At 37.1% G+C, this 25,648-nt stretch overlaps 1 protein-coding gene and 1 non-coding gene across 6 annotated transcripts in view; one reads left to right on the forward strand and one right to left on the reverse strand.

Annotated features, from left to right (window-relative positions):
* TBCEL (tubulin folding cofactor E like) overlaps positions 1–25,648 on the reverse strand; it is a 73,736-nt gene that overhangs the window by 12,745 nt on the left and 35,343 nt on the right. For 4 of the 5 annotated variants that reach the window (XM_059415171.1, XM_059415164.1, XM_059415191.1 and 1 more), the window contains 2 exons: positions 23,425–23,551; positions 21,610–21,726 (listed from right to left, as the gene is read on the reverse strand). In XM_059415171.1, coding sequence (XP_059271154.1) covers positions 21,610–21,726; positions 23,425–23,551 — 244 coding nt within the window. Of the gene's footprint in view, positions 1–21,401; positions 21,443–21,609; positions 21,727–23,424; positions 23,552–25,648 lie in introns of all 5 variants that reach the window. The other variant, XM_059415198.1, reaches the window with a different exon arrangement.
* Positions 24,322–24,428, forward strand: LOC132009247 (U6 spliceosomal RNA). Its single transcript, XR_009401836.1, has one exon. It is a non-coding gene; the product is annotated as a U6 spliceosomal RNA (small nuclear RNA).

Raw genomic sequence — 25,648 nt, forward strand, 5'->3', positions numbered from 1 at the left:
ACACACTTCTCAACAACATTAGAACACACATTTTTTTCTATTATGTACGGAGTATTGACCAAAACAGACCATATTCTAGGCCAAAAACATACCTCAATAGGTTTAAAAGAATTAAAATAAGGGGCACCTGGGTGGCTCAGTGGGTTAAAGCCTCTGCCTTCTGCTCAGGTCACGATCCCAGATTCCTGAGATCAAGCCCCACATCGGGCTCTCTGCTCAGCAGGGAGCCCGCTTCTTCCTCTCTCTCTGTCTGACTCTCTGCCTGTGATCTCTGTCTGTCAAATAAATAAAATCTTAAAAAAAAATTGAAATAGTACAAAAAATGTTATCTTACTAGGGTGAAATTAAACTAGATATCATTAACAGAAAAATAGCTGGAAAATCCCCAAGTATTTGGAAAACACACCACACACTTTAAATAAACTATAAAATGTCAAAGAGAAAGTCACAAGGGAAATTCGAAAGTAATTCTGAATTCAATGAAAATGAAAATACAATATATAAAAAAGTATAGAATGTAACTAATGTGGTGCTCAGAAGGAAATTTATATAATTAAATGTTTATAAGAGAATGAAGAAAGGTCTCAAATCAATGATCTAAGCTTCTATCTTAAGAAGCCAGAAAAAGATGATCAAATTTAACCCAAAGCAAGAAGACAAGAACTAGTAAAGACATGAGCAAAAATCAGTGAAATAGAATGCAGAAAAAAAGAAAAGAAAAGAAAAGAAAACCAGTGAAACCCAAATCTGGATTTTTAAAGTAAGATTTTATGTATTTATTTAGAGAAAAAAAGAGTGCATACAAGCAGAGGGGAGAAGGAGAGAGAATCCTCAACAGACTCCACATGGAACCAGATGGAGGCTCGATCTCATGACCCTGAGACCATTTCCTGAGCTGAAATCAAGAGCTGGATGCTTAAGTGACTGAGCCACCTAGGTGCCCTGCAATATGGATCTTAAGGTGAGCAAATTTGACAAATCCCTAGTCAAACTGATCAAGAAGATACCAACATCAGAACTGAACAAAGGAACACAACTACAGACCTTATAGACATTAAAGGTTTATAATAAATGAATATTATGAACAACTTTATGCCTATGAATTCAATATCTAAGATGAAATGGATGAATTCCTGCAAAGTCACAAACTACTAAAGCTCATTCAAAAGAAAGAGATAACTTGAATAACTATATCTAGTAAATAAATTTAATCATAGTTAAAGCTCCCAGCAAAGAAAACACCAGGTACAGATGGCTTCACTGACAAAATTCTACAAAATATTTAAGAATATTAACACTACATAAAATATTTAGAAAAGAGGTGCAAAAATTCATGAACTCATTTTATGAGGCCAGTGCTATCCCAAATTTGAAATGAGAAAGACATTATAGGAAAAGAAAATTAAAAATCAATATCCCTATGAACAGATGCAAAAATCATCAACAAAATATTAGCAAATGAAATCTACCAGTATAAAGGAGATAATACATTGTAACCAAATGAGTTTATCCTGGAAATTTAATGTTGGTTAAACATTAAAAAAAAGTCAGCCAATATAATTCACTATATTGACACACTAAATGAGAAAAACTATAAATTTTCAATAGATGCTAAAAAAGAATAAGAAAGGAAAAAAAAATTTAAGGGGCGCCTGGGTGGCTCAGTGGGTTAAAGCCTCTGCCTTCTGCTCAGGTCATGATCCCAAGGTCCTGGGATCAAGCCCCGTGTTGGGCTCTCTGCTCAGTGGGGAGCCTGCTTCTTCCTCTCTCTCTCTCTCAATCTCTCTCTCTCTCATTCTGCCTGACTCTCCATCTACTTGAGATCTTTGTCTGTCAAATAAATAAAATCTTTTTAAAAAATAAATAAAATAAAAATAAATAAAAATTTAAAAAGTCAAATGGATTGGAAAAGAAAACACATCATGCCTTACAACCAACAAGACTGTCTTCAATAAATTTATAAAAGAACCAGTTGAACTCATAAGTTTATTAGAAAGGTTGCAGAATACAAGATCAATATATAAAAATTCTATGTATTTCTATATCTAGCAATGAATAATTAAAAATTGAAATTTAAAGAAAGTACTGTTTATAACAGGACTAAGACACATGAAATCCTTAAGTATAAATGTAATAAAATATGAGCATGATCTTTATGTGGAAAAATACAAAACACCAATTTCTGAAAGAAATCAAATAAGAAATAAATGGAGAGATATACTGGTTCATGAGCAGGAAGACTCAATATTATTAAGATGTCAGTCCTACTCAAACTGTCCTGCAGATTCCACAAAACAACAATCAAAATCCCAGTAGAATTTTTTTCTTATAATTCAACAAGCTTATCCAAATATTTATATTAAAAGGCAAAGGAACTAAAATAGCCAAAATAACTTTGAAAAGAAGATCAAAGTTGGAGAACCTACACGTTCTGAATTTCAAGACTTACTATAAAGCCACAGGAATCAAGACAATGTGATACTGGCAAAGAGGACAGACTCATAGATCAATGGAAAAGAGCATAGAATCTGATTTTCAACAAAGCAGATTTTCAACAAAAGTGTAAAATCAATTCAAGAAAGGATAGTCTTATCAATAAATACTGCTAGAACTGACACTCATATGCCAAAATTAAAACAAAAGACACAAACTCATATACTACACTATATCTATATATATAAATTAACTCAAATGAAACAAAAGCTTAAAGAGGAAAACTTAGAAAACATACATGAAAATCTCTGTGACTTGGGTTAGTCAAAAATTTCCTAGATATCACACCAAAAACATGATCTATAAAGGAAAAAAAAAAAATCAGTAAGTTCAACATCATCAAAATTTAAGACTTCTGCTTTTGAAAGAAATTGTTGAAAGAATGAAAATGACAAGCTGGACTGAGAGAAAAAATTTACAAAAACACATACCTGGTAAGGAATATATATTGAGTATATAAAGAACTCTCAAAAGCCAATAACTAAAAGAAAAAAAACATACTAGAAAAATGGGCAAAAGATTTTAACAAACATTTCACCAAAGGAATTTGGATGGCAAAAAAAAGCTCATAAGAGTATGTTCAACATTATTAGTCATTAGGGAAACGCAAATGAAAACCACACTGAGATACCACTACACATTTATTAGCATGGCTAAAATTAAAGAAATGAAACAAAACAAACAAAAAGCAGAACAGAAACAATAGAACTGAAAATACCAAGTAGTGATGGGATATGGAGCAACAGGCACTTTCACATATTGCTGGGGGGAAAGCAAAATGGTGTACACTTTGGAAAGGAGCTTAGCAAGTTAAACATACTCTTTCCGTGTGACTCAGCAACTCTGGTTCTTGATATTTACCCCAGAGAAATAAGAACTAATATTCACACAGAAACCTGTGACTGTTTATCAAAGCTTCCTTAATAAATTAAAAAAAGAAAGAAAGAAAAAAGATAAAAAGAAGAAACACTTCAAATGTATTTCAGCTGGTGAATGGCTAAACTGTGTTACTTCTGTATAAAAGCACACTACTGGGTTGCCTGGCTGGCTCAGTCAGTAGGGCACGTGGCTCTTAATCACAGGGTCATGAGTTCAAGCCCCTACTTTGGGCTTGGAGCTTACATGAAAGAAAAGGAAGGAAGGAAGGTGGAAGACTCAAATGAAATAAAATTTGTTAAGAACAAAGAACTGAATGAAAATTAAAATATCTCAAACGGTGGGACGCCAATAGTGTTACGAGTGGAATTTAGAGCATTACATGTTTATTAGAAAAGATTTCATATCAGTTATTAACATTCCTACCTCAAAAACCAGAAAAAGAAGAGCAAATGAAGCAAAACGAAGGAAATAATAAAGATAGTGGAAATACTGGAAGAGATTATGCTGAGTGAAATAAGTCAAGCAGAGAGAGTCAATTATCATATGGTTTCACTTTTTTGTGGAGCATAACAAATAGCATGGAGGACAAGGGAGATGGAGAGAAGGGAGTTTAGGGTAATTGGGAGGAGAGGTGAACCATGAGAGACTATGCACTCTGAAAAACAATCTGAGGATTTTGAAGGGCGAGGGGAGGGAGGTTGGAGGAACCAGGTGATGGGTATTAGAGAGGGCACAGATTATATGGAGCACTGGGTGTGGTGCAAAAACAATGAATACTGTTACACTGAAAAGAAAAAAAGAGTGGAAATAAAAATGACTTTTTTTTTTTTTTTAAAGGAAAACACCACTGAAAACTACAAAACATTGCTGGAAGAAATTAAAAACAAATAAATGAAAAAACATTCCATGTTCATGGATTAAAATATTTAATATTATTAAGAAGTTACACTACTCAAAGTAATATACAGATTCAATGCAATCCCTGTCAAATTTCAACAGCACTTTTTTAAAGAAGATATCTATCTATCTATCTATCTATCAGAGAGAGAGACAGGGTACACAAGCAGGCAGAGTGGCAGGCAGAGGCGGAGCGAGAAGCAGGCTCCCTGGCAAGCAAGGAACCGGATGCAGAACTCAATCCCAGAACCCTGGGATCACGACCTGAGCTGAAGGCAGCAGCTTAACCGACTGAGACACCCAGGGGTCTCTCAACAACACGTTTTTTGCAGAAAAAGAAAAAAATCATCCTCAAATTCATATGGAATATCAAAGGACCCTGAATATCCAAAGTAATTTCAAAAAGGAAGAATAAAATTGGAGGAACTCACATTCCCTTACTTCAAAACATATTACAAATCTGTAGTAATCAAAACAGTTTGGTACAGGCATTAGGACAGACATATAGACCAGTGCAACAGAATAAACAGTCAGAAATAAAACCACATGTACATGGTCAAATGATCTTCAATAAAGGTGCCATGACCACTCAGTAGAGAAAGGACAGTTTCTTTCACAAACAGCGCTGGGAAAATTGAGTATCTGCATGCAAAAAAGTGAAAGTGGACCCTTATTTTAACCCTATACAAAAAGTAAGTCAAAATGCATTAAAGACCTAAATGTACAACCCAAACTATAAAACCGCTAGAAGAAAACACAGGAGAAAAATTTCATTGACATTGGAATTGGCAATCATTTCATGGATATTACATCAAAGCACAGGCAAAAAAACCCAAAAATAGACAAATGGGACAACATCAAACTTAAAAATTTGTGTACATCAAATGATGAGCAGAGCAAAAGCCAACCTACATAATATTGGGAGAAAATATCTGCAAATCATATATCTGATAAGAGGTTAATATGCAAAATATATAAAGAATCCTTTGGGCTCTAAAACAAAAAGTTTAAGAAACTGATTTAAAAATAATGAAGTACTTGGATAGACATTTTTCCAAAGATGGCACACTAATGGCCAAAGGAAATATGAGAAGATGTTCATCATTGTTAGTAATCAAAGAAATACAAATAAAAACAACAATGAAATACCACCTCACACCCATTAGGAAGATTACATTAAATAAAAACCTCCCACCCACATACGCAAAGTAACAAGTTTTGATTGGTGGAGAAGTTAAAACTATTGTGCACTGTTGGTGTGACTGTAAAATGATACAACCACTATGGACATAAATACTAAGGTGGCTCTTCAAAAATTAATAAGAGAATTACCATAGGACCCGGCAATCCTATTTCTGGGATCCAAAGAATTGAAAAGCTGGGTCTTGAAGAGATACCTGCACACCCATCTTCATAGCTGAATTATGCATAATAGCCATGAAGTGGAAGCAACCCAAATGTCTACTGATGAATGAATGGTTAAACAAAATGTGGTCTATACATACAATAAAATATTCAACCTTTTAAGAAAAGGTAATTCTGGCACATGCTACAACATGGGTGGCCCTTGAGGACATTATGCTAAGCGAAATTAAGTGAGTCACAAAAAACAAATATGTATGATTTCATTTACATAAGATCTCTAGAGTATTCAAATTCATAGAGACAGAAAGTAGAATAACAATTGCCTGATAGTGACTGCAAGGGGTAGGAGGGAGTGGAAAATGGGGAGGTAATGTTTAAGGAGTATGGAGTTTCAGTTTTACAAAATGAAAAATGTTCTGGAAAATGTTGCTATACAACAATATAAATGTATTTAACACTACCAAACTATACACTTTAAAATCGTTAATATAGTAAATTTTATATTATGTACATTTTACCACAATTTAAAAAAATGGTGAAGATGGTAAATTTTGTTACATGTATTTTAGTACAATGAAAATTTGAAAGAATTTTTAAATGACCCTTCATCCGAATTAACACCAATTGTACACAATCTTTTCCAGAAAACAAAAGAGGAGGGAACACTTAACAACTCACTTTAGGCAGCCAGTGCTACCCTGATAATAAAAGCACATAAAATACAGGTGTTTTGTTTTTTTTTCCAAAAGAAAAGAATACGACACACTAATAGCTCTCATGACCTTATTCACAAAAATCGTCAACAAAATATTAGCAAACCAAACCCAACAATTTATAAAAAGGAACATACACTATGATAAAGAGGAATTTATGCTACATATGTAATGCCAGTTCAACATTTGAAAATCAATTAATATACCTCCTATATCAATAAGCTAACAAAGAGAAATCATATTAATTGACAAAGAAAAAGCATTTGAAAAAATATGATATTGATTTATGATAAAAACTCTCAGCATTTTAGAAATAGAGGGTAGCTACTTCAACTGCATAAAGAGCAACTAGAAAAATCCACAGCTAACATTATACTTAGTGGTAAAAGGCTGAATGCTTTTCCCTAAGATTGGGAGGAAAGCAAGGATGTCCACTCTTACCACTCGTATGCAACACAGTACTGGAAGTTCTAGCCACTGCAATAAGGCAAGAAAAAGAAAAAGGTCATACAGATTGGAAAGGCATAAATAAAATTTTTGAATTTGCAAATGACATGAAATACTCAGGTGTAAATCTAATGAAAGATTTATAAGACTTGTATGTTGAAAATTACCAAATGCCGATGGAAGAAAATAAAAGGGCCTAAATAAATGAAGAGACATACTGTGTTCATGCATTGGAAGATCCAATATAGTAAATATGTCAACCTTCCCCAAACTGATCTATAAGTTTAAAAAAATTCCTCTCAAAATCTCAGCAAGATTTTTTGTAAACAGAGACAAACTTAGTCTAAAATTTGCATAGAAAGGCAAAAGTCCTAGAATAACTAAAATATTCTTGAAGAATAAAGAAGAATCATTCTATAGGATTTGAAAGATTGTTATATAGTTACAAGACAGTGTGGTACTTGTGGAATAACAGACACATAAATCAGTGGAACAGAATTAAAACTCCCAGATATATATGTATACCCACGCAAATATACTCTACCAACTTCTGTTAAAAGTTGCAAAGCACTGCAATGGGGCAATACCGGCTTTACAATAAACAATGCTGGAAAACTAGACAAAGGTCAAAAAAATGAACTTCAGCTTCAACTTTTTATTTTGCACAGAAATTAACTCTAAATGGATTATAGATTTAAATGTACAATGTAAAACTATAAAACTTTTACAGAAAAAAAAAGAAACAAGAAAATCTTGAGTAACTATGCCTAGGCAAAAGTCCTTGACACTAAAAGCACAATTCATTAAAGGAAAAATAGGTAAACTTATCAAAATTAAAAATTTTTGTGCTATAAAAGATCATGTGAAAAGACCAAAGAGACAAGCTACATACTAACAGAAAATATTTGCAAACCACATATTCAACAAAGAACTAGTATCTAGAATATGTAAAGAATTCTCAAACTAAACAGTAAGGAAATAATTCAATCCAAAAAATGGGCAAAAACCATACAGAGGTTTTACAGATACAAATACGGATACAAATAAGCACATGAAAAGATATTCAGATCTTTAACCATCAGGGAAATGAAAATTAAAATCATGAGATATTATAAACCGATGAGAATGGCTAAATTTAAAAATACACCAAATGCCAGCGAGAGAATGCTGCAGAGAAACTTGATCACCCATTTATTACATGAAATGTAAAATGGTACAGGCATTTTAGAAAACAGTAGTTTCTTATAAAACTTAGTATGCAATTACTACACTGCTCAGCAATTATACTCCTGGGCATTTGTCCTAGAGGAATGAAAGCTTATGTTCACAAAAAAACCTATACAAGAATATTCATATATTATGTCCTTTGTAATAACTCCAACCAGAATCAATTCAGACGTTCTTCAGCAAGCGAATGGTTAAATAAACTGTGGTACGTACATAACACAGGATACTAATGAGCAGTGTTGACAAAAGAACATTTATTTTACAACCAAGTTGAATATTCCAGGAATGCAAAGATGGTTCACTATCTGAAAAGTGTATCCCTCAAATTCAGATTCACCTATTAAAACATGTCCATCTCAATACAAAAAGAACATTCTGTAAGAAATCAATATTCATTCATGTTAAAAGAAACTCTTAGAAAAGCAGGGATAGTAAATACCTTAACCTGATATAAAAGACAACTATGAAAAAACAACAGCAAAAGTCACATTTCATATCAAAATACTGCAACCTGAAACTTTGGAAGTAGTCCCTTTAAAGTAGAAACAAGATAAAGATGACCTCTTTTACTGTTCATTTGTAATATTATACTGGAGGACTGTCTACATAGAAACACAAAAGAAAATAGAAATTAACTACTTTTTACACAGGCGAGACTGATGGATACGTGATCAACATGCAAAAATACATAGCATTCTTACACACCAACAAGAAGCAATTAGAAAGCAGTGACAGAAAAAAAAATGATTTCATTTAAAATAGCAACAAAATGCACAAGATGCCTAGAAACAAAATTTAACAAATATGTGCAAGGCCTTTGAGAGACAATTAGAAACACTGCTGTAGGACATAAAAGATGCTTTGAATTAAATGGGAAGATATCCTATGTTCACAGATAAGAAGTCAGAATAGCATCAAGCTGTTAATTCTCCCAAATTAGCCAGTGAATTCAATGCAATCAGAATCCAAATTACAGCAGGATTTTTGTGGTTCTTGATAAGTCAATCCTAAATGTCATAGGGAAGAGGGGCTATAATCTTTAAGGTAACCTGAAAAACAATTAGGTGTGGAAACTTACCCTAACTGGGGGTTCAGAGTCACTATAATCTAGCAATGTGATTTTGCAATTTTGTAATGGTGTAGGAATGGACATATAATGGAATGGAACAGGATAGAGCCAGAACCACACATGCACATAAAAAACAAGACGTATGACAGAGGTGGTATTAAAGATCAGTGGTGAATATTAATTATCCATATCAGGGGGGAAGCCATCTGGGGGGAAACATCCTTACCATAAACAAAGATAGATTCCAGGCAGAACAGAGACACAAATGTGAAGACACATTTAGAAAAAAATCCAGGAGATTATCTTAAATGATCTTTGGAAAAGATTTTGTTAAATAAGATGGAATAAGAATAAACCATAAAGGATTGATACATTTAATGTTAATATTTTGAAGCTTCTTTCCAACAAAAGACAAAGTGAAAAATCAGACTGAGAATTAGCTACAGACTGAGAGAAGAAACTGCAATGCATATTGACAAAGAACTATAAAATCCCACTTCCTAATTTAATGGATATATAAAATACAGTAAGTAGACACCAAGGATCCACATCAAATTCTTGCCAGGGTTCCTAATTGGCATAAATAGGACTGAGAACGGGGCAAAAAAATGACTCTAATTTTATCTGTAATACTATTTCCTTTAATAAAAAAATAAACTTGAAGTAGTAAAATATTAGTAATCACCAGTTCTGAATAATGTGAACACGAGCATTTACTTTTATTATTCTCAGCATTTTTTTAATCCTAAAAAGCAAACGAAAACAAAAAAGATAAAACTGGCCCCCACTGGGGCCAAAACCAAAGTAGAGACATCAAAGACAATCCCCCAAGACCATGAAGTGGGAGGGATGGTTCTTATTCTTTCTTTCCTTTGCAGGTATATGCAAATTCTCATATATAACTCCAATCAAGATTAGGAAGGTAGCCTATCTTCTGCTGGGCTGGGAAAGTGGCAAGAAGTCAAAATAAAGTCCAAGGTAATTGGAATGACAAAGGTTGTAAGCGAAAGGGAAAGCTAACATTTCAGGGGCTCTTCACGGTGCGCCACGGAGAAAGCCCCTTTTGTTTCTCAGGAGCCTGGAAGCCGAATGTGAGGAGTGCTGTGTCATGGCCCTTGTCAGAGGATGATGGAGCCTGGCAGTATGGAGAACCCCAGGAGACTCATGTCCAATGCAGGAATGTTCCTTCACAACAGCAGGTCCTCTGTCTGGAAGGAATATGAAGTAACGGACACAGTACACTAGGATTTCTCCAGCATCCAAGACAAAGTAAGCCTTCATTGAGGTGGTGTCCGAATACAAGCCCTGCTCTCACAATAATGTGAAGATGCAGTCAGTGGTATTTAGAAACGCCATTCGTCTTACAGAGGAAAAACATATTCTCCATGTTTTAAAAAGCCTACCGCTAATGACAGTCCAAGAAACTTTTGAGGAACGTCTAATGCAATCCTTGATGCCATAAATAAGGATTTCCCAGGGCATGGTTTAGGGACTCCTTGGGGCAAACAGAAAGTGAGGTACCAGGGGAGAGTAAAAGTAAAGCAAAGCCTTTTAAGAAAACCTATTTCAGGCTTTGCCACTTCGTCTCTGACAACTGTGTTTCCTCCCAGCAAATAATTGTTCACTAGAGCTATGCCTCTTCTAAGTCTTTATGAAAACAAAATTGTAAAGTCTGAAAAAAAGAGTGACACCCCAAATCAGTGAATTTACTTTCTCCCCACTACCATCAAGAGCAAGGGCCATCAGAAACAAGGGCGCCTGGGTAGCTCAGTTGGTGAAGCGTCTGTCTTCAGTTCAGGTCATGATCCCAGGTCCTGGGATCGAGCTCCAAGCTGAGAGCCTGCTTCTCCCTCTCCCTCTGCCTGTTGCTCCCCCTATTTGTGCTTTCTCTCTCTCAAATAAATAAGATCTTTAAAACAAAACAAAAAACCAAAAAGAAACATCTTCCACAAATGGTTCTGGGAAAACTGGACTGCTACATGCAAAAAAATGAAACTGGATCACTTTCTTGTACTGCACACAAAAATAAATTCAAAACAGATTAAAGATGTAAATGTGAGATATGAAACCATAAAACTCCTAGAAACCCCTGAGGCAAGGGAAACAAAAACTAAAATAAACTATTGGAACTATATCAAAATAAAAAAGTTCTGCACTTAGTACCCAAAATACATAAAGAACTTAGAAAATGCAACACCGAAAAAGCAAATAATCCCATTAAAAATGGGCAGAAGACATGAACAGACATTTCTCCGAAGAAGACATCCAGATGGCCAATAGGTACATGAAATGATGCTCATCATCACTCATCATCAAGGAAATGCAAATCAAAACTACCAGGAGATATCACCTCACACCTGTCAGAAAGGCTAAAATCAAAAACACAAGAAACAACAGGGGGTGGTGAGGATGTGGAGAAGGAACACTCATGCACAGCGCTGGTGGGAAAGCAAACTGGTGCAGGTACTCCAGAAAACGTATGGACGTTCCTCAAAAAATTAAAAACAGAACTACCTATGATCCAGCAATCCTAACTACTATACTAGGTCCTTACCCAAAGAAAACAAAAATACTAACTCAAAGGGATACATGCAGCCCTATGCTGATAGCAGCATTATTTACAATAGTCAGAATATGGAAGCAGCCCCAGTGTCCATCGACAAATGAATGGAAAAACAATATGTGAGATATTTATATATATCAGAATATTACTCAGCTGTAAAAAAAAAGGATTGAAATCTTGCCATTTGCAACAAGGTGGATGGAGCTAGAGAGTATAATGCTAAGTGAAATAAGTCAGAGAAAGACAAATATATGATTTAACTCATATATGGAAGTTAAGGAACAAAACAAAGGAGCAAAGGGGAAGAGAGACAAACCAAGAAACAGACTCTCTCTCTTTTTATTTATTTATTTTTAAAGATTTTATTTATTTTCTTGAGAGAGAGAGCTCAAGCATGAGCAGAGGGAGGGGAAAAAGCAAACTTCCCACTGAGCAGGGAGCCAGACACAGGGCTTGATCCCAGGACCCTGGGATCATGACCTGAGCCAAAGAGAGATGCATAACTGACTGAGCCATCCAGGCGCCCCCCTCTGATGGTTACCAGAGGGGAGGTGGGTGGCGGGATGGGTGAAATAGGTGATGCGGATTAAGGAGCATATGCCTAATGATGAGCACCAGGTGATTAAAGTAAAAACTAAAAGCAAAACAAAAACACTCAGAAAAGAAAAGAAAACAAAACAGAACAAAAAACCGAAAACAAACCACTAAGAAAAACCCACAAAAACACAAAAATCAAAAACAAAGAAACACTTCAATCTGAAAAGATACATGATGTGTTGATTTCTAAGAGAAATGTTACATGGTTTTCCTTTTTGTCTCTCTTTAAAACTTAACAGAAGAAGACTGGTATTAGTTCAGTACTAAATAAGCAATTTAAATTCACTCTCTCAGAGGAATTAAGAGATAAAGCAAACACAACATAAAGAAAACTGATAAACACAGGCAATGTGGACAGACACTTGATAAATGGCAAGGTGCAAACGACAGATTCGGACAGATTCATAAGCACGGAGGTTTCTTTCTAAAGAAGATACTCTTCCACCCCTAGAGAAATCAGGGCCATAAATACCAGAAAAAAGGTAGAACATCACAGCATGTTTTTAAAGGACGATTTCAAATTCTAGAGCGAAATTCAGTCCTAACACGTGTACCTTTGTCGAGGGACATAGCAGCCTCCAATGCACACTTCCTTTACCAAAGTAACAGCTATTAAAAAAGGGGTTCTCGCAGCTTCTCCCTCAAAATATAAACCGAAATCTGCCCCCAGGAAATCTCCCCGCCTGAAACCTTTCAGTGATTTCCCACTGCATTCGAGAAAAAGCCCTCATCTACTGGTAGGGCATACCAAAGTCTCTAAGGGCTTGCCCGGGTTCCCACCTTCCTACCCAGCACTATCTGCCACTACTTCCTCCCTGCTTTTCACCGAGCCCTAACAAACAGCTGCTCTTCACTACACATAAGGACTTGAATTCCTTTCTGCCTGGAATATTCTCCCCTCACTTCACCAGGGTGACTCAATTGTTTCTTGGAAGTACCACCTCTTGCAGGAGAGCTAAGTAACCCTGCTTTGTGCTCCCTGAGCATAATGTGAAGATTCGGGCATTTGACTCAACAGTTGCTATTTTGTTAGGTTGCTATTTTGTTAGCCTCTAGGTGCTGAGGGTATAAGCAAGTCCCTGCTCTTGCAGAGCTCACAGTACGGCATGGGAAGGCCAGGAGTACAGAAGAAATGCCAGTTAGGTATTGCTCAGTAAGAAAAGTACGAGCCAGTTAAGAGAATCGTAGGGGACAGAGCTGTGCTATTTGAGATAGGCCGATCAGGGAGGCATCCCCAAGGGAGAGAGCCACAAAGCTAATGGGGTACATTCCAAAGAGAGACAACAGTGCAGAGGCTTGAGGTGGGAGCATGCCTGGTGTGTTTCGGAAACAGCATGGAAGTTTTTGTTTTGTTTTGTTTTTCAAATAAACTTGAGTTCTTATAAACCAGCTTCTATGTGGAGGATAAACTATAGGAGCAAGGGTAAATTCGGGGAGACCATACAGGAGGGAGACAGGAAGGCTTGAACTAAAGCGAATGGTATAAAGAAACAGATTCTCTCTGTGGTTTTGCAAGTACTAGTGAAAGAAAAAAAAAAAAAACCACCAATGGACTTGATGTGGGATATGGAAGAAAGAAATCAGGGATGACTCTGAGGTTTTTGTCCTGAGCAGCTGGAAAAACAGAGTGATGGAAAGCTTGCAGAGAGAGGAGCAGATGTGGCAGTGGAGGAGGGGCCGGGAAAGGTAAGGGAGGCGATGGGAAGTTCGGTTTGGAACACATCAGGTTTCCACATCCAGGTGGAGACGTGAAGCAGCACGTCTAGGAATACTAGGCTGGAATTCAAGGGCCGATCAGGGCTGGAGGGTAAGTCTGGCAGTTCTGTCATACAGAAGACGTGAGAGCCACAGCACTGGATAAAAGTAACTAAGGGACGAGGAGAGAAGAGAAGCGATCCCAGGACCAAATCCTGCAGTAACTTTATTTTGAAAGGTTGGGAACATGAAGAGGATCCAGCAAAGGAAATAATGTCTCAAGTGCAGCCCAGATGATGAGGTTCTCGAGAGTAGACACTACTTTTTCGTCTTTTTGTCTCCAAGCTTCTGGCCCAGGCCTCTTGGTTCATAGTAAGTATTCAGTAAATAAATTAAACTGTCCTTTGAAACCCAGCTAGAATCCAGAGTGATTTCCTAGAAATTCCTCTGGTAAAATATAAGGGCCCAATAATTGAAATATGACTGGCCCAGTGAGGACATCTTTCCAAACCCCTGCAGCACACATTGAACTTATTTTGAAAAAGCACACCACTCCTACACAAGCCATGAAAAGACAAGGCACAGATGAAGCTTTAAAAGAAAGAGTCCATTGACTGGAAAAGCAAACACTATGATGTTTAAAGACCAAGAATCGAGAACAGAGATTTTTCACCTTATGTTATTTCCCAAGGTAAATAAAAATGAAACATATGAGGGCACCTGGGTGGCTCAGTGGGTTAAGCCACTGCCTTCGGCTCAGGTCATGATCTCGAGTCCCGGGATCGAGTCCCGCATCGGGCTCTCTGCTCGGCAGGGAGCCTGCTTCCTCCTCTCTCTCTCTCTGCCTGCCTCTCTGCCTACTTGTGATCTCTGTCTGTCAAATAAATAAATAAAATCTTTAAAAAAAAAAAATGAAACATATGAGCGATTGCTCAGTTTTTCATGTTAGTCTATTATTACCATAAACATCTACAGTAGAGATGCTAGGACTTTCAGCTCCACCCACCAGTAGAAAACAGTAAGGATAACTGAGTACCTAAAGGAAATTATAAAACTCTTAATTAAGGACATCTCCCTTTTGCCTTCTAAACATTTTACTCTGTCCATCATAAAAGATGGAAATGATTCAGGTAACTGGAGCCTATATTTTATTCTGAGGTAGAAAAAGAGAATATGTAAATTTCTAGATCATCTTCAAAGTCTTCTGTTGCTAAAACGACTAATCACATGGAAACAGATGTGTGTGAGTAATCCAACTGACTCACAAAATAACTTTGCTACCATAAAGGACATTCAACTGATGATAATGGCTTTTTATTCATGCCCTCAAAAGACATATTGGTTAACTTTTCTTATGTCTAAGTTGAGAAAAGGTATGACATATTTAATGACACAAGACAGGAACATGGAAGAAGGAAAAGCTCAGGGAGCCTAACAACAGGAAATGGATGTTGCAGAAGTTGGATTTTATAGGAAAATCAAGTTAAGTACTGATTTTAAAAAGTCCATGGTCAAACGAAAAGGAATGCTTCCTCCAAAACAAGTGGATACCTGCACCCTGCCAGGAAACTAAAGCTCAAACGTGGTTCTGTATGAAACACCGAATTATCCAGAGTCAAATTCTCACCTTTTACTAACTACGCACTGGGCTAGTCACTGTTCACTGGTATTTTAGGGAGAGATTATGCATATAATTTGGAAGACAATTAAAAAGATAATAGGAATAGTAAATACCCTGTTTATATATCAGTATTAATTCATAATAAATGCATTTTAATATAAATTACTCTATGTTTATTCACCATTCTATCTTGATATCAGCATGAATGCTATTATAATTTTTTTTTAAAAGATTTTTATTTATTTATTTGACAGACGGAGACCACAAGCAGGCAGAGAAGCAAGGCAGAGAGGGAGGAGCAAGCAAGCTCCCTGCTGAGCAGAGAGTCCCATGCAAGGGGACTTGATCCCAGGACCCTGGGATCATGACCTAAGCTGAAGGCAGAGGCCGCAGCCCACTGAGCCACCCAGGTGCCCCTATAATTCTTTATTAACACAGTTCTTGGAAAATCACACTGGCTCAAAAAATATTTGCTGAGTACACTGATCATTCTATTGGAGAACTTACTAGGAAAAAAAAGGCAGGGGGTGCCTTGGTGACTCAGCTGGTTAAACGTCCAAGTCTTGATTGTGTCTCAGGTCAAGATCTCAGGGTTGAGAGACTGAGCTCCCCATCCCTTTCAACAGGCTCTGTACTCAGGGCTTAGTTGGAGGCGGGGGGGGGGGTTTCTGCTTGAGATTCTCTCTCTACCTAGTCCTCTGTCCCCTCCTCATTTGCATATGCGCTTGCTCTCTCTCTCTTTCTCTCTCAATAAATAAATAAAACCTTAAAAATAAATTTAAAACAAAAACCCAGACAAAAAACTACCAGGTAACAGGTATTACAGTGGCTATATGTCAATTTCGGCTGCCCAGCATCTGAATGCCCTTCTGAATTGAGAGAAACCCAAGGTGGAACTACTTTCCATTAGAGAAGCTATAGAGAAGTAAACATTATTCTTTCCCTGAAAGCCAGAACACAGAAAGGTAACAAACGCACCTAACCATAACTGGAAATACAAAGACATGAGCTGTAACAGAGCTTATGCAGAGCAGATACAGAAGAATCAAGAATTCGAAGGCATGGCTGTAAATGGCGGGGATTGGCGGGGATTGGCGGGGGGCACCGAAGTCTAGCAGCGTGAGATGACTGGCTGGTCAGCAGTTCAGAAGCATCCTGTATAGAGTAAGATACAGAAATCTTGGCTGTGCCTAGCTTTCCATCAGTCCCGCCCTAACCTAATTCTCTAATCTTCTTGTCAATTCTGTGAGCCACACAGTATTCATTATTACTCACTTTTCATTTTACTCACTCATATTACTCAATTCATTTCACTTACTTTCTACCTTACTTAAGTTGGCCAGAGTTGGTTTTCGTTGTGTACACTAAGAAATCAGCAGCAGGGAGATCACCAGCAAGAGCCCCTCAGGTAATTACGGGCAATCTGAAATTGGTTTCTGGCCCAGTAGGGCCTAGTGAGTGTCATATTAGTGTTCCTGGAAGGGATTCTGCAAAGGCCTTGACATGGAGCAGTGAAATAACTAATGCCCACCTGGGGTCTCATGGAAAGCTCAGGGTGATTGAGAGAGTGCTGCATGAGGGGAAGGAAGAAGGGAAGAAGAAGGCAAGACTGTGAGGTAGAGTATCCGCTACTCTCAAGGAGCAAGCTAGCCTACAGTAAGAGAATATTAAGGTTGAATACCAAGGAATTAAGCTCAAAGCACAGACTGAAACCCAGGTACCTTAAAGAAAAGGCTCTTTTCTGGGGCGCCTGGGTGGCTCAGCGGTTTAAGCCTCTTTCTTTGGCTTGGGTCATGATCTCAGATTTCTGGGATGAGCCCTGCATCAGGCTGTCTGCTCAGTGGGGAGCCTGCTTCCCCTGCACCCCCGCCCCTGCCAGGGCCTGCCACTCTGCCTACTTGTGATCTCTGTCAAATAAATAAACAAAATCTTTTTTAAAAAAAGAAAGAAAAGAAAAGGCTATTTTCTTTCTTACAAAGTCAAGGTAGCTATAAAAACAATGCAAGTTTGATGCTCCAAATTGGTGAATTACAGGTCAGTTAAATTTGTATCCATATTGGGACTATTATATGAAAGTTCAAGCACTGGCTGGAAAGAGAGTGGAGTGGGGAAAGAATGAATTGGAGTGGAGGTTTATACACAGGAAGATGCTGAAGGATGGGAACATCCTGAATCCCCATTCCTCAGGTAGGCCCCCTTGCGAGCAGTTTGAATGAGACTGTTCCTCTCCCGCTTGAGAAGGCAGTAAAATCTGCCTCCTAAAGGAATTACCTTGCATGGGTAAATGAATTCCCACCTGCCTCATCCTTTCACATACACACTCTGCTCTCCTGCCATCAGATCACAGCAGGCTCTGTGGGGCTGACTACAAATGTATCAAAAGAATTACAATAATTTGGTTATATGGACAAAAATACAGGAAATTAGTAGAGGAATAGATTCTGAGCAGGCTGACTGAGGAAGAAGCAATTTCAGATCTCGCTGAGGTTGTTAACACAGTTACCTTACCAGAGATTCTGAGTTCAAAATGCTAGCTTCAGTGCCTGAGTGTGGTTCTACATTTTCGTATAGTTGGGAGGATTAGAAATTGGATTCATGGTGGTCTATGCTAAGGGAAGCTGAGATGCCAGGAATTTGGGGGATGATGTTGAAGGAGGAAATAAAACACTTCAGGACACATGAATCATGGAACCTATTGTCACCCATGACCTTTCACCCATTCTCCATCCACGAACCCTAAAAGGACCCAGAAGACACTTCCTTTTCCAAGGTCTTGACGTCTTTGGAAAATATTTTATAGGCCAGGAAGGTACTGAAATCAGTTTGCTCACTTCAATTTCAGGAAGACTGGAAGAGACTAAGCAGTGACATTCAACCACTAGTGAGTGGTCAAGTAGGCATAATTACATAAACAGGCAGCAAGGCTAGAGTAGCAATTGAAATAGCTTGAATCTTTTACAGTAGCTAATTGGTCAGAGTCCTTAGGATCAGAATAAATAGGTTATCTCATTTCATGGAGAAAGAAGTGTGTTTTCATTTGTAAAAGGACTACATTAGGACAGGTGAGAATAATTGTTTTATATATGCAACTATGGGGAAAAAGTATATGCATAGATGCTGGATAGTCAAAATGGCAGACTACAAGAGATGTTTTCTTGATGAATTGTTCCTATTTGGGAAAATGTCCCAAGATCAGGGGAAGATTCTACCTCTCACTGCAGAAGCCAAAGTGACAGATAATCCCTCTCCCTATCTCTCTGAAGACAAATGTGAGCACATACCCTAAACACAGCTAATCAATTGGTTAGACACAGATTTCTGATCCTTGGGTAATGAGGCAAAGGTCAGGGAGAGATTATTTTCAGCACAGCCTGTGGCACAGCCGCAAGGGTCCACTGGTGAAGGTCTGGCATTGTGATGTCTAGGGAGGACAGTGCCAGCAGAGACACACTACAAGGTGAAAACTTGGCTATCTTTGCTGCCACCGGTTCCTGTCTACATCTGGTTCCAGCTTGCCTAACAGTTCTTGCAGTTTCTCAGTATTCACCTAATACATTCCTCCTGTGCTTGAAGATGATTTCTGTGCATTTAAGAATACTAATGCAAAGGCCTATATGCATTTTAGGATAATTATGCCATCAGGACAAAAAACAACATACTCTCTCTATATATACATGTATATGTGTGTATGCACACATATACACATATACATATACACATATACATACACACACATATATATACACACATAGACACAGAAGATATTATACTAAGTGAGATATATAAATTTTATATATATATATATATATATATATATATATATATATATATATATATGACTCCCTGTAGCAGATGAAATCAAATAAACTATAATGATGGACTTATGCTCAAAGCCCAGATAGTTACTTCTCCCACTAATAGGCTAGATGAAATCAAATGAAACTATAGATATTAGACTAATTTTTTTACCAAAATAAAACAAAACACTTATGGTTTGTCTCCCTCCCAATCGCCTCTTGTGAAAAATTTAAAAACAAAACGGACAAAATTCATGCTGCTTAACCTAATATTTCTAGGTTGTATTAAAAGGCACGGTAGTATTTATTTCTCTCTACTTCGTTGTTCTTAGCTACCTTTAAAGAGCAATCTTTAAAATTCTTAATTTGTCTAATTTTTTTAAATGTTTGGGCTTTAAAATACTATTAACAAAACCACAAAATCTTTTTATATAGTACTGGTTCAACCTTACAGAGAGTTAACCCCCTCAAAGCCGATAAATAATGGAAAAGTCTGGGGGAATATTAGATATATTTAGTAAGAATGAATTAGAATTGGAGAAATTTGTAACCAGAAGGATGAACTGCTTTGATTCACATACCCTCCTAATTTGCATCCTATTTGTCTAATGCGATTTCATACTATTTGTTAAAGTTCTTAAGGAAAACATACAACATTTTTGGTAAGTGGTTCTAGTTACTAAAACCTAGAAACCAGTCTTTGGGGGTATCTTATTTTTTGTGTATTTACCTATACCATACCAGCTACCTTTCCTTTCAGATTTCTGGAGTATTAAATGTAGCTCCTTCCCAACCATCACGCACTGTTTGTGGGAATGCAAATTGGTGCAGTCACTGTGGAAAATAGTGTGGAGATTCCTCAGAAAATGAAGAACAGGGAGGCCTGGGTGGCTCAGTGGGTTAAGCAACTGCTTCGGCTCAGGGCATGATCCCAGGGTCCTGGGATCGAGTCCCGCATCTGGCTCCCCGCTCAGCAGGGAGCCTGCTTCTCCCTCTGCCTGCCGCTCTGCCTGCTTGTGTGCTCTCTCCCTTAACAAATAAGAAAATGAAGAACAGAACTACCATATAATCCAGCTATTCCACTTTTGGGTATTTACCCAAAGAATACACAAACATTCATTTGAAAAAATATATGTGCCCCTATGTTTACTGCAGCATTATTTACAACAGACAAGATATGGAAGCAACTCAAGTGTCCACCAATAGATGAATGGATAGAGAAGATGTGGCACACACAGACACACACACACACCTGTACACACAATGGAATATTACTCAGCCATGAAAAAGGATGAGACCTTGCCATTTGCGCCAACATGGATAGACCCAGAGGATATTATACTAAGTGAGATAAATAAGACAGAGAAAGACAAATGCCATACAATTTCACATCTACATGGAATTTAAAAACCAAAACAAACAAGTAAAAAGCAGAATCAGACCTACCAATACGAGACCCGGCAGCTGCCAGGGAGAAGGGGGCTTGAGTGGGAGACACAGGCTTCCAGTGATAGCATGAATTAAAGGTACAGCACAGGGAACATAATGAATGGTACTCTATTAGTGTTGTGTGGTGACAGACGGTAACTATACTTGTGGTGAACACAGCACAACATAGTAACTTGTTGAATCACTATGTTGTAACATGAAACTAACGTGACATTGTGTGCCAGCTATACTCAAATAAAAAAATAAATGACTATTAAAAAAAGGCAGTTCCTCCTCAAACCACATATATTAACTCTTCATATACTTAAACGTAATTACAAATTGAGCCTTCAGCATTTCTCTTCATACTCGACCATCCTAATTCCTTTAGTATTTCCTCAAGAGTCTATTTTCTAGTCCTTTCCTCATATTCTCTAAACCTAATGCCTATTTGCCAAATCTTCCAAACTGCAGAACTTAGTATATCCTGAAAGCAGATCAATGTGAAGGAAGAGACCAGCTTTGGGGTAGGTAAAGATGTGTCCCTGGAGAAAAGGGTCAAACAGGAATCAATGATATGGAGTATGAATGGAAGTAGTCAAATACTTACCCAACCATTCTTAATACAAGTGCAAGGCTAGAAGAAATACACTGTGGAAAATGAGACAAAATGGGTTTGCTTTGTGTTTTTTCCTTTTTTTTTTTTTAAACCTATCACCAAAGTCCTCTAACAGATTATTAGATTTGCTCTAAAACAAGAGTTCTTAAATCGCCTCAATACTTGCTCAAATGTTGTTAAACTGATGAGGGGTTTTTACCTGAATGGCACTTCTTCCTCTGGGACATCCACATAGTAACGGATAAAAAATCTCTCAGAATCTTCTCGCTCACCCTCGGTAACAACACTGCCATTAAGTTTGGAAACTGATGGCAATCTGTAAGTAAAATCAAAATAAAGGCATTTTAAGACAGCAAGAATATTTAGCTTTAGAAGTAAAATCATTGGTTTGAGGCCCCCATCTTACTTTCTTGAGAGGACACATTTGATATAACTCTGCTTGTGTACAACTACTTACATGAACTAAAGTGGTATAGAATAAAAGGACCAAAAATATCCAAAGTTTCATTTTTAGATGGGACACTGGCCGTTTATAATTATACCTTGCCTTTCAAAATGAGATTCTAGCCAGCACTGTCCAACTTAAATATAATGCAAGCCACAGATATAATTTTAAGTTCCTTAATAGCCATATTTTAAAAAATAAAAATAAAACAGGTGAAATTCATTTTACTAATATATTTTATTTAATATAATAGATTGAGGACTTAATCATTTCAGCATCTAATCAATACTAAAAAATAACTAATAGGATACTTTACATTCTTTTTTCATATAAAGTATTCAAAGTTCTGTGTATATTTTATGCTTGTGATCTCCGTCTGTCAAATAAATAAATAAAATTTTAAAAAAATGAAATTCGTTTTACTAATATATTTTATTTAATATAATAGATTGAGGACTTAATCATTTCAACATCTAATCAATACTAAAAAATAACTAATAGGATACTTTACATTCTTTTTTCATATAAAGTATTCAAAGTTCTGTGTATATTTTATACTTAAAGCAGCCTTCAGTTCAGACTAACCATAATTCAAGTGCTCAGAAGTCACACAGGGCTACTGGCACCATAGTGGACAGCACAAGTCTACAAGTGGAGGTCAGGACAAATGGGCTCTATTGTTTAGGAATTAATTTATTACCTTTACAAAAGAATTATGTAAAGGAAATAAAGCATAAGGTCTACTACAAGCCTTATTCTTTTTAGAAGAAAAGTATGCCTAAATGTATTTCTTCAGTGTGACATTACTGTGTATATCCACAACTGGAAAGCAGTATGGATCTGCTAGGTGTTAGCTGGGCAGGAAGATCAACAACCTGTTTGAAGACCCACTCTTCCTTAGGGAACCGTAAAGCCCCTTTCAAAACTACTACACAGAGTACACAAAGAAAACAAATGAAAGTTTGTTTTTCTTTACATCTCAACCAGAATCTTATTGTTGCTAAAGGCTCATACAGAAATCAAAACTCATTTCAGTGGTCTTGGGGAGACAGAGTTAGAGACACGAAAGGCAGGGGAGTCAAAGGAAGAACATAACAGTGTGGTAGTCATGTTTGAGCCCATCTATAGTCAAGAAGAAAACACAGATGCTGCTCTCTTAAGTTTCATATTAATAAAACAGCCAAATTTTTAGGTATTTACACTTTAAATGACCACTAAGTGAATAGAGAAAGTAAAGACAACTGAAACAGAACTCTTTCCCTATTATACCTAATTTTTCTTCATGATCGAAAAGCAGGACTTCGAATATTATAAGTATTAAAAGATAGAAAAGCAGAATAGATCTGTGAGAGAATGTTTCAGTGGCCTTGGCAGGCCAATTACCTTTCACATCTTTCTTACCATATTGTGTTCCTTTTCTTCTGGACTTCAAGCTACAGAAGCAGCTCCTTCGAGCACTGTCTGTTCAAGAGACAGATAAACTTACAGCGCACTCCCCTCCATTAGTGCATTATCCCTCTAATGAAATAAGGCCCGAGAGAAGAAAGGAGAGTAATCAGGACAACAGACCTGGCTATTACCAATTTCCTCCGCTCCTCGGTGGTATATGGCTGCAGAAGAGGAATTCCTAACAATCTCACTTCTTCAAGTTTGGGGAATGAATTTAGTTTGTCAATGTCTTCCCAGGATTGCAAACCTAATTTGAGAAATATATTACTTAAGTAAATCCAGAAAAGCACACAAATAAGAAGATTAACATAGAAAAAAATTACTTCAATTGATTTCCGAAATGTTAAAGTCCTTCTAAACGTTGTAGTTGGACATCCTGAAAATTTTCTTCATCCAAGGAAAGAACAAAACACAATTAAATACCACAAAAACTTCCCTATAGCCTCTCCTCTCCCTGTGAAGCCAGTGGTCAAGGAGGGAACATTATTCTCCAACACCTCAACACCCCACTAATCTACTGATTCTCCACCCAAATGACTTGTAAAAAGGGTCTCTGGTGGTTTCAGTGGGTAAGATGTATACTGGGCTTATATAAAAAAGCTGATGTGGTCAACTCTGTCGTCAAACATAGACTCACAGAACAGAACTACTGATCCGAGTTGATACTGTCAGACTCAAATCTTTACCTAACAAATTCTCAAATGGGGCAAGGTAAGTAGAATAGAAAACTAACTATTATCTTTCCTACATACTGTCCTCATTTTGGGGAAAGGGAAAACAGATTTTAAAAATAAAACAAACAGGGCACCTGGGTGGCTCAGTTGGTTAAGCAACTGCCTTCGGCTCAGGTCATGATCCCAGAGTCCTGGAATCGAGTCCCACATTGGGCTCCCAGATCCAAGGGGAACCTTGCTTCTCCCTCTATCCTTCTCCTCTCTCATTCTCTCTCTCTCAAAAGAATAAATAAAATCTTAAAAAAAAAAAAAAAAGTAAAACAAACAAAAAACAGAGAACCTGGTGCTTGCTTCGGCAGCACATATACCAAAATTGGAATGATACAGAGAAGATGAGCACAGCCCCTGCGCAAGGATGACACGCAAATTCGTGAAGCTTCCATATTTTTTATAATATTCCATGCCATTATGCACCTTTCTTTATTGTATCATTCTTCTATTGTGGGGCACTTGATGTGCTTTAAAAGCTTTAGCTTTACTGAAAAAATTAAAAAAAAAAAAACACAAAGAACAGTAAAAAAACAAAAACAAAAACAAAAACAAAAAAACAGAGAACCTGAACCACTGGGCAAGAAGAACATGCAACAAATTAAAACTGTTTCATGCAAAAAAAAAAAAAAATTTTTTTTTCCCTATGGCTGTGAGCAAATATATGATCCAAGTCGATACTTGGCACTGCTAGGAAAAATACGCCCATCATAATGAAGTTGGTTGATTTTTATAACATGTTAAATCTATTTCAGAAAATGCAGTCTCTTCCTATTTCTAGCCACCTGCAGCAAGGGCAAAAGCAGAGGAGCAATACACTAGGGCTCCGGTGCATAACTATCCCCAGCCACCACCGCTCTCTTCCCTTCAGAACCATATTTCCATCTAGGAGGAAGGACAGAGTTAACGTAATGGGTGTCAAGTTGCACAGTCAGCAGCTTCTTTATCCAAAATGCTAGTTTTTAAAACTTAATTCCTAACCTTATGACTTCTATGGCAAATTAAACTGTATATGTTTTTTTCAACTGTAGATTAGAGTTATTTTTAGTTATGAAGTTATTTTAAGAAATGGGCTGAAAGGCAATGTCAAGAGAATGAGAAGAAAAGCCATAGATTGGGAGAATATATTTGCTAAAGACATACCTGATAAAGGATCATTATCCAAAATATGCAAAGAACTCTTAAACTCAACAATAAGAAAATGAACAACCCAAATTAAAAAAAAAAAATGAGCAAAAGACCTGAACCGACACCTCACCAAAGAAGACATACAGATGGGAAGTAAGCAGGTGGAAAGACACTCAATGTCATACGTCATTAGAGAACTGCAAATTAAAACAAGGTTCCACTACACACCTATCAGAATGGCCCAAATCCATAACACTCATAGCACCACATGCCACTGAAGGCGTGAAACAACAGAAACTCTCATTCACTGCTGGTGGGAATGCAAAACGGTACAGCCACTTTGGAAGACAGTTGGCAGTATCTTGTAAAACTAAACATATTCTTACCATATGATCTAGCAATTGCACTCCTTGGCATTTACCCAAGTGAACTGAAAACTTATGTCCACACGAAACCCTGCACACTGAGGTTTACAGCAGCTTCATTAATAAATG

This window comes from Mustela nigripes, chromosome 1 (assembly GCF_022355385.1).
Source record: "Mustela nigripes isolate SB6536 chromosome 1, MUSNIG.SB6536, whole genome shotgun sequence".
NCBI classification, from domain to species: domain Eukaryota; kingdom Metazoa; phylum Chordata; class Mammalia; order Carnivora; family Mustelidae; genus Mustela; species Mustela nigripes.